The 10000-nt window shown below is 54.0% G+C and overlaps 2 protein-coding genes across 2 annotated transcripts in view; both read right to left on the bottom strand.

Moving 5' to 3' along the window:
- Nucleotides 1-8: 8 nt before the first annotated feature.
- Nucleotides 9-806, bottom strand: MONBRDRAFT_9369 (uncharacterized protein; the record flags this gene model as incomplete). The annotated part of the gene is made up of 4 exons (XM_001746986.1): nt 9-47; nt 216-311; nt 389-586; nt 699-806. The coding sequence occupies 4 exons, from the start codon at nt 804-806 to the stop codon at nt 9-11; spliced, it is 441 nt and encodes a 146-aa protein (XP_001747038.1).
- A 1777-nt stretch (nt 807-2583) lies between these two features.
- MONBRDRAFT_37628 (uncharacterized protein) overlaps nt 2584-10000 on the bottom strand; it is a gene marked incomplete at its 3' end in the record, with an annotated part of 11877 nt that continues 4460 nt past the window's right edge. Inside the window, exons 11-24 of the mRNA XM_001746985.1 lie at nt 9725-9874; nt 9465-9570; nt 8621-9369; nt 8235-8513; nt 7906-8133; nt 7616-7801; nt 7381-7491; nt 7041-7212; nt 6818-6968; nt 6430-6634; nt 5708-5913; nt 5091-5448; nt 3838-3897; nt 2584-3651 (exon numbers count right to left, since the gene is read on the bottom strand). Of these exons, the coding sequence (XP_001747037.1) occupies nt 2584-3651; nt 3838-3897; nt 5091-5448; nt 5708-5913; nt 6430-6634; nt 6818-6968; nt 7041-7212; nt 7381-7491; nt 7616-7801; nt 7906-8133; nt 8235-8513; nt 8621-9369; nt 9465-9570; nt 9725-9874 (4029 nt within the window). The remainder of the gene's footprint in view (nt 3652-3837; nt 3898-5090; nt 5449-5707; nt 5914-6429; nt 6635-6817; nt 6969-7040; nt 7213-7380; nt 7492-7615; nt 7802-7905; nt 8134-8234; nt 8514-8620; nt 9370-9464; nt 9571-9724; nt 9875-10000) is intronic.

The following is a 10000-nucleotide window of genomic DNA, read 5'->3' as shown; positions in this document are numbered from 1 at the left end:
AAGTGCTGTCACTGCTTTTGAAACAGGTAGCTCGGGTTGCGCATCGCCTATCCAACGACAGACGAGTCGAAGTGAGTGGTCATGGTACCACGCACATGTCCAGTCGATTCCCGTATCGCGCCCTCCAAGAGTGCACTGCAAAACGCCACATGTGACATTGGAGGGCCTCGCAAATTTTGCATTGGGCCGTGACGCACACCAAGCAACCGTCCTACCTTGAACTCGAGATTGTTGTTGCTGTTGTCCTTGACGAACATGGTCTTCTGCTCACCCGCCATGCCCTCAAAGCGTACATACGGGGCAATGATAAACTGGTCGCGGGAACAAATTATGAGAAAAGTTGGGCGCAAGTCATCCTCAAAGTTTAGACGCGTGTGTCGCCACTGACCTTGACGCCCTTGGCAGTGAGTCGGGCAGCCAAGCGATCAAACCCCTCCCAGTCCAGAACACAGCCAAAGTGAGGAACGGGTACATCATGACCGTCCACGGCGTTGGTGTGGTCCTCGTTCAAGCGCGGAGAGACATGGGCGACCACTTGATGTCCAAACATGTTGTAGTCCACCCAGTCAGGTGCCGAGCGACCCTCCTGGAACGATGAACACAGAAGTGTTGTTATCAAAGCAGGCGTGGATTCTCACATATGAGACGGCACTGGGTATGTGGCATGACTCGACCAAAAGGCCCAATGAAAGCCTTACCGTCAGGCCAAGGATGTCACCGTAAAATTTTCGAGCTGCCTCGACACTGCGCACTTGATCCACATCCAACCCGTGAGCCAGCGACCAAGAGAGCAACCAAAAGAGCATGGCCGGATTTCACTCGAGCAAGAATGTGACGTCAGTACCTACCAGGAAAAGCGTGGTGGAAGGGGGGGATTTGCCCGGAACCGACGGCCGGCGACGCAAAAGCGCTCCAGCTCTGATCCTCTTCTGCTCAGATGAACCACCACGAGAAACACCGAGCGTCAGGGGCATGCAAGCTCAAGCCACACTAATCCTGTCGCGCATACACTCGCGCAGAGACATCTGAGCAGGTAGAGATCATGCTCGGCTGCTTGCCCCGCTCATCCCAATTCATTGAAGGAACCTCCGGATCAGCACACACCGCCAGCCAGCCCGCCAGCGCCAAAACCAGTAACGTACCAGCCGTTGCCATTTTTTTTTCGTGGAGACTCCGTATTTATCTCTCTCAAAAATGAAGAAGTTGAAGTTTCCATGCCATGCTCTATTTTAGTAATTGTAGCAAAAGTATCAGAAGATGAGGCATATCAGAGTCTTGGCGAAGCACTCAAAAGCGCTGACATTCATAGAATGACTGTTAACAACTGTAGTTTTCAACACAAGCGTTTTCCACGAACACACGAACACACACACACACACACACACACGCGAGCACGATGAATGCGGCAGCGGCAGAGGGGTCGGGGCTCAGCCTCAAGGACGGCGATGGCGTCGCGCTGGGAAAGAACTTTGCACGAATCCACTTTATGTGCGTATGCTCGGCATCTTGTTTTATTTGATCGCTGGTGGCAGGATGATGGGGGGGATCAGGAAAATAGAAAAGATGAGCTTGAGAGCCTCAGGGCGAATACCTCTCACCTGCCGTGCCGTCGCTTGCTGCTTCTAGTCGCGCTGTCATGGCCATTGCCTCGGGCGTAGCAGCTGGCACCCTAGGCCTTGAGTTTCTCTATGGCTTTGCATTTTACTTCCTGTGCTCGTTGGCTCTTTCCGGCGCTCTGTTCCTGGTGGTGGGCAGCTCGCGTGCAGACTACTTCCCGGCACTCTCCAACGTCGTCTGGGATGGCGTCACCAAGAACCTCTTCACCTTTGTCCTCTTTTGGACCATCGCCTACGGCACTGTCCATGTTTATTGAAAAAAGAATGATCCACATGACCGTTAACAACCGTTAACGCCAAAACTGACAGCTGCACCTGCACGGACCAGACCTTTGCTACCATGCATCATATACCCTCTGTGCCTTGAAATGAGCGTGGCTGTTGCTTTGGGGCGGAATCGAAGAGCGGCTCGAGCTTTGCTCGTTACTGGCTTTGATCTTTTTTTGACGGCGTGTAATGATTCCTGACTTGCCCAATTTCCTCTACTCCACGAGCTGGAAAGGATCGCCAGCCCATGAACGGTCGCCGGTGCATTACAAGCCTACAACTGGACAGCTGCTCAAACTGCGGCGCTGTATTACCCTGTCGCTATGCGCTCTTTGGAGACTGCTTCTGTTTTTGTTTTGCTTGTTGGCTCTCGACTTCCCCCCTACTCTCTCTCTGTCTCTCACTCTCCCCTCTTCCTGTATTAGCTGTGCTACCCTGACGCCTGCCCAGGGTGAAGGATGATTCTTGGTGTTGTGCCATGCGTTAAAGATGATGGTTATTGCATGATGCGCTTTGTTGTTTGTGTGACGGACGGTTCGCAACGCGCACACCCGTTGTTCGGTCATGCATGCTCTCCCGACTGTGAAATGAGAAGATAAAAAATCGAAATACTCAATTGCAACTGACAAGCTAACTCGTTCAGCGGGTAGGTGACCTTGTGCGAACACAAAACGTCAAGACAACAACAAAAGGGCTGAGCTCATGCCTCATCAGCACTTTGCTCTTCCTCATCCTCTTCCCCGTCTTCCTCTGCGCCCTCATCCTCATCCTGTTCGGGCATCTCATCCTCATCCTCATCCTCATCCTCATCCTCATCAGCCGAATCTACCGGAGGGTGTGGCGGCAACTCGTCTAGCTCCTCCCCATCAGAGCCTTCACCATCCACCAACGCTTCTCCTTGGTTGGCGCCATTCTCTCGTGCAGCCGCCGCCGCCGCCCGCTTGGCAGCCCGCTCCTCGCGCTTGCGCTGCTTGGTCGCACGTTGGCGTTTCTTCTTGGCACGGCGTGCTGTTTGCAGGTGCTCCTTGGCCGCAAGATGATTCTGGCTCGTCAAAGTGAGGCCTTGGTAGCTCAAGCCCCCTGTTTGCTCATCGCCACGGAAATGACCCACCACGCAGTTGAGCAGTTGCTTCTTGGTGAGTTCGGCCTGATTGTCTTCGTCCATGTCAAGCAAGAGCTTGAACGCTTCTCGATGCGTGCAGAGAATTGCAGCTTGGCCCGCATAGATACCCATGGCTGTCAGAATTGCATCAAAAAACGTGCCAGGCCCATCTGCAATCGGTGCCGTCTCCTCAGCCTCCTCATCCTCATCACCAGCCTTGGTTTCGACCGCAGTCGGCGGCGCCTCTGTCGCCAGCTCCGAATACATATCCACCATGCGGGGCAACGTTGCGCCCTCGGGCAACACCCGCTCGCATTCTTTCTGCAGTTCTGCAAGTGGCAGGAACGTACCGGCAGTGCGAACACCTAGCCGGCGCACCGCCTTGACGCACTCACTCAGTCCAGGTACAAAGAGGACGGGAATTCCCAGTTGGGCGGCGATGATGGTAGCCGTTTGCGCACAGCGCGTGAGCGGCGAGCTCATCACATGACGAAAGGGGTGCTTTTGAGCATGCAGCTTTGCAAAATGAGTAGCCGCATCTCGCGCCTGCGCTTCGCCATGCTTGGTGATGGGCGGGTCATAGGGCCGGGTCGTCGACGCGAAAAATTGGCGAAACGTCTCCCCCTCTGACTCATCCATGCGCTGAGCATGGCGTACAACGTATAGCTCAGAAATGTGAGACGGAATATTTGCTACGGGCCCATCTGTTCCTGCAGCTGAATCGTCTGCGGCGCGCTTGGCGCGCTTGCTGGCCTTCTACACTTGGCATCGAGCATGACCGAGCAGCGTTGATCAGCGCAGCAAGCGAGGAGGCAGTGGAGATGAGGCAAGCAGAGAAAAGCTCTCACTCACCTGTTTCTTGGGTGTCGCCCGTTTGGACGTGGTCTGCTTGGGCGTGGTCTTGCCCTTGCCCTGAGGAGCCGCCATTGCGCTACTAATGACGCCGACGAGCCGACGACAACAAACTCTGATACCCCCACACGCGAAAAGGACAAGCACTCGTCTGAGGTGCGAAAAGCACGTGGCTGTCATGCACACACACACACACACACACACACACACACACACACACACACACACACACACACACACACACACACACACACACACACACACACACACACACACACACACACACACACAACACACACACACACAAGAACACAAAGTCAGAAAATTTTAGATGACAAGCGGGGAAACAAAGAGCTGACAACTGGCGTGCATGACATGGCGTCTTCCGAGCGATTCTGATTTCACTATGTCGGAACGCGATACACTCTGCAAAGATGAGACTGCTTATGTGGCACTGGAGCAGACAGGACGGATTGTACTCTGCCCGTCTGGTCGCTTCCTAAGTTGTCACGGCTGCTGGTGGCGCCGCATTGTTTGGTCAATTTCTTGGTTGAGCATCCGGCCAGACCTCAATTCGCGCGCATTGTGCATGGTGCTCCCACATGATGCCATCACACCTGATGAAGCTGCTGCCTGCTTATGATCTCAACTGTGTCTCACACCTTGTGCATCTTGAATGAATTCTTTGCATTTTAATTGTATCACAACTGAGACTTGAACAACTGAAAACCAACAAAAGACTCAGTTGATAGAAATTGGTGATCATCGCCTAAACATGCTCGTTCGAGTCCTCTCGCACAAATTGCACGCACCGCGTGCCCCTCCCGCCACCTGACTCATGTCCACACGATACCTCGGATCACGCTCCACACCACGAGTTGATGTTCCTGCTGCAAAGGCGGCATCTACGAACGAATCAACGAACCACCACGCTCGGCGCGGCGGCTTCGCAGCTTCTTCAAGGTTTCTAGAGCATCAAAGACGGCACGACCGACGTCACGCAAAGCGTGGACATGACCGTGAAACTGCATTTCCTGCTCAAGCAAATCTTCAAGCCGCTGATGCAGTTGGGGGAACGTGGGTCGCGAGCTCTTCTCCTTGTTCCAGCAAGTTCGAGCTAGTTGATAAATCTACGCCAACCCAGCATGAGAAGGCGCACAACCCATTCATCAAGCAGGGCGTCAACCCAGCAATCATGCACCATGTAAGCACTCCCAGAGGAAAAAGTGATGCCCTGTGCGCGATTTACATACCACGTCAAAGACCTTGCGCACGTGGTCACTTTGCACGGCGTCCTCATAAATGTCTGCTGCCACATATTCCGGCTTGGCAATGCGCTTGCCTTCAATCAAGGCGCGACGAATGTCCTTGGACACAATGCCTTGGCTTTCCCAGGGTGTTTCAGCATACGCCAAGATCTCCCACATGTACACGCCAAAGGCCCACACATCACTCTCAATACCAAAGCGCTTCAAAGTCAAGGTTTCGATCGCCATGTACTTGACAGGGAGGCGCCCTGCTTTGTCCAACCGCCAGTAGTCTTGATGCGGTGGTAGCTGGCGTGTCAGCCCTAATACCGCAAGCATGGTTCGGGTGAGGGGCATGCGCATGCTACCCAAGACCAAGTCGCAAAGACGGTTGCGATGCCAACACGATGACCACCTCGTAACCCCAACGTACCAAAGTCGCCAATTTTGACTTGGCTCTTGTGATGCAACATGATGTTTCTACATTCAAGCACACACACAGGATGAGCGAGCGAGCCAAACACGGACATCCAACATCCAACATCCAACATCCAACATCTGGCCATGACAGGCCAAACAGGCCAAAAGCCAAGCATCAAGCAGCAAAACATGCGTAGACTAACCGGGCCGCAATATCACGGTGGATGAGGCGCTTGGAGCTCAAAAATACCATGCCTTCGGCGACCTGCGCCATCAAGCTTAGCTGCTCGTGTGTCCGGAAGTACATTTTGGCTTTTTTTGCTTGGCGAAGAATAACGCCCAGATCTTTGTATTGCATGAACTCAACCACGATCAACCATGGCAGGCGCTCAAAACAAACTCCAATAAGCTGCCAAAATAATCGTATATCAAGCAATCAAGCAGGTGCAGAATGAAACACACACACACACACACACACACACACACACACACACACACACACACACACACACACACACACACACACACACACACACACACACACACACACACACACACACACACACACACACACACACACACACACACACACACACACACACACGGAGAGAAAACCGTGAGTTGTGACAGGCTCGATTTTGTTTCACCAGAATTCCCTTCTAGGTTCATCCTTCGGCACTATTGAGGCGAACTGACCTCGAGGCATTTTGGATGTTTGACGACGCTTAACATGTGAGCCTCTTGCATGAACTCTTCAATGTCAAGGCTCGAGGAGTCTGCCTTCATGAGCTTGACCGCAACCTACCGGCCCCCAAGACACTCTTGAGTCTCGAACCTGTACCATGTTGATCCCATCTCACGATAGAAGAAGGGTAGAGGAAGCATGAAGGAACCATTGATTTCAGCATCAACCTCAGAAACGCACCTTGCTGCTTTGCACAGATTGACGGGCGGCATCAAGACCCTGGGGCTGGTACTCGGCAAGATACACCTTGCCAAATTGACCATGCCCAATGATCATCTTCACGTGCAACGACTTGCGATCCATTTGCACCTGCAGTTGCATCGCACACAAAACGTCAGAGCACCGGAATGCCAAAACCTGTGCAGCACCAACACGTCGCAGAGCGCTGGTACCGCAGAGAAGGGTTCCACTACGGCCTCTTGAGTGTCCAGTGTCTCGCGTGTATTGGCAAATGGGTCCACCCTACATGACCGGAATAATGTGAGGATAAAAGAGTGGACCGATGACTATATCACAGGAGTGATGCCCATGTTCTTGAAACCATTGAGTTGAGACAAAGAAAGCGCACCGCAGCTCTTGGGCTTTTTCGAAAGCATGGGCAACAGCATCAGAAACGGCTGCGGCCTTGACTTTGCACAAGAACACATGACAGAGCATTGATGCGGCCTTGGGCTGGTTTGCGATGAAAGCGAAGATTTTGGGGTTGCTGGCATCCACGCCTAAGGTGTTGAGGAGCAGATCGAATGAATCGGGATGCATGACCACTCCATCCATACCAACATCAGACTAACCGGTGAAGGAAATGTACTTGACAGCCACGTTGACATGGGGCTCTTCCAGGCCATCTTCGAGAACGGTCAGTTTGCTCGGAGTAACGTGTATGGTCACCATGGGTGCGGTGCGCCCCTTCTGGCTGTCCTTCACCGCCCGCACGCACGCTGAAACCACTGCGTTACCACCAGGCTATGGCCACAGGAAACCCAAATGTGAGAAATTATCATCATTTTATAAAAAAACCTCCTCTGCTAACTTCGATCGAATGACGCTGCTACGCTTTCTTCACTCAGAACGGCCCCGGCTTGAGTCGCAACGTGTAGCGGGTACGGGACTTGCTGAGTAAGCAAAGCTTACGTTATCGGTTGGGACGGAGCCCAAATATTTGGCAGCAAATTCAACGACGCCGTCCGTGGCTGAACCACGACTTTTGATTGCGTTGACAATGTTCCGATACCGTGTCAAGATCTAGAGCCAAATCAGAACGGCCGTTAGACAGCCGTTAGACAGCCGTGAGACAGCCGTTAGACAGCCTTTAGACAGCCACTGACAGCCACCGTCAGCCATCGTCAGCCATGCTAGCTCAACAAACCTCAACCATGGGATCCTCAACACCAGATTCCTCCGCGTCTTCTTCAAGTGCATCAGGCGTTGCCGCTTCATTGAGACGACCTTCCGTGGTGGGGAAACCGACGGGGACAGCACGGTCCGCATCAAAGCGCGGGGCATTGGATTTGTGCGTCGAGCTCGGAGCTGACTGACCAAAGCCCGTTTCCTTCTGATTGCAAAAATCAACGGAATATGTGAGTGGAAGAGAATGCCTGTTACCACGAGTTGTGGTGGTGAAGGTGCACGCACACACGCACACACGCACACACACACCTCGGGAAATCGACCAGTTGTCTCAGAAACCGGTGGCAAGGCTGAGGCCGGACGACTGGGCGTGCGCAAACTCAGCTCATCATCAGATGCGTGTGCCCGAGCCTGTTGCATGGCCACCATGACCGATGTTTTTTCTGGTATTGCCGAAACCAGCGCGGTATCTTCTTCTTGTTGCTGCGCGGTGCCTGGTCGCTCCGGATCGGGTGGGACGTAGGTCAGGTTGGTAATCTGTACAGAGACGCAGTGCACGCCCGTGAGTGTTCATGAGCACGGTAGCGACAGCAAACTCACTGTCAAACATGCAGTGCAACCACTGGCGATATACCAACCGGGTTGGCGTCCGACAAGGGGACAGACACGGGTTTAAGCTCATCTTGGTCAGACCAAAAGCAGTCCAGCTTGCGAGCCACAAGCTTGAGCCAATCCTTGTGGCTCGCGTGCATGTCAAAGTCATCGGTGATCATAGTCCAGTGCGCTGCAGCAGCCCCTTGACCGTTGAGGGAAAAGCTTCCCAAGGCCTCTCCCTCCTCATCATGAAAGAGATGCACGGTTGACTCAATCCACGAGTTGTCCGTGTTGCGGTCGTCCTCAACATAACCGGCATAGATCTGTCACCCCAAAGAAAAACAAACGTGAGTGAAACATGAAACAGGGCGAGAGGCCTGGACCTGAACGTCACTTTTCTCTCACTGCCTACGCTCGTCATGGTCCGTACCTCAACCCCGTGATCAAAGACGGTATCGACGGCTTGCTCAACAGCTGCACGCTCCTCCGATGTTAGATCCATGGTAGCCAAGACCTCCTCGCCGAATTCACGACGAAGAGCCTGGGGCACCTTTTCGCCTGCGGCCACGAAGCCGCCCGGAAAAGCAAGTTTGCCATTGTCCTCACGCCGAATGGCCACAAATTCGGCCACGCGCCGCCCGTTGCGGTACACAGCATCCCCCTCAGGCGTAAACGCCCAGCTGGACGAGGCAAGGGCACGAGTGTGAGCGGCCCTGAAATAAACGCAGTGGAAAGATTGAGCGGCGTGCAGCAACGGAATACAGATTTTAGATACGAACCGAGTGACCACGGGGTCTGAGGCATGATTTGGACCCCAGCGGCCAAGCACGCCGCGACCACGGAGACCCTGGCGGCCGCGGGGGTTACGCGGGCAATTGTCAATGACCTTGTAGAGACCAGTGCTGGAGATGCGATCCACTGGAGGATCAGTTTGCGTGTCAAGACGGTTATAAGAAAGCTTGGTGTATTTGGTCAGAGGCGGGTCAGCCCAATCCGGTTGGGCCAAGACAACCGGAGCCGTGAAGAAGGGTGGTTGATAGCTGAGATCAGGGATACCCCAAGTGGGATTTGTCACTTTGCACCGATAAATGTCAAAGCCAGGGTAGAGCTCGCCCTTGGGATAGTCGGCCGGTGCGTTGGTGTTGATCCCACTCGAAGGCACAAGGCCCGGCACGGCTTCTGCATTCCCGGCAAGGTGTCGACAACGGTCAGCGGCGGGTGGTCAGAGCAGGCGAGCCAAGCCAGGAAAGGAACAGCCGGGGCCAAGTACTGACCAGAAGCTGAAACTCCCGTGGCTGCTGTCTCGGCATCTTCTTTGCCACTCGCGTCGTCCCCACTGTCTTCTTCATCATCGAGCCCAAAGAGTGGATTGCGAAAGACCTGCAAGATTGAACCCGTTGGCCAAAGTCAGGGGCCAGCGGGAAAAAAAAAAAAAAAAAAAATTGTCGTGCCAAACCAGGATATGAACGGCCCGTCATTGGGAGCAACATGACGAGCATAGCAATGGGTGGAGCCCCGACAGGGATGAACAAACCGTGCGCTCCTGGTCGGGCAAAGCAACCGAATCAAACTCAAACTCTTTGGGGTCGTTGGCATCGAGATCAGCGGTGGCAAACCCTGGCATGGGTGAAGCAGCCCCGTCCTCGACTTTTTCCAAACGGGCTTGGGGGCCGCTTTCCTCCCACTTTGGGGAAGACCAGACGGTCGGACTGTGAGCGTTGAGAGCGTAGAGGCACATGATGGTGAGTGAGTGGCCCAAGAGGAGGAAGAGGGGCGCGCGGGGGGGGGGGGGGGGGGGGGGGGGGGGGGG

The sequence above is a fragment of the Monosiga brevicollis genome, genomic scaffold (genome assembly GCF_000002865.3).
Source record: "Monosiga brevicollis MX1 MONBRscaffold_15 genomic scaffold, whole genome shotgun sequence".
Taxonomy (NCBI): domain Eukaryota; class Choanoflagellata; order Craspedida; family Salpingoecidae; genus Monosiga; species Monosiga brevicollis.
This window is presented reverse-complemented; position numbering and strand designations above follow the sequence as displayed.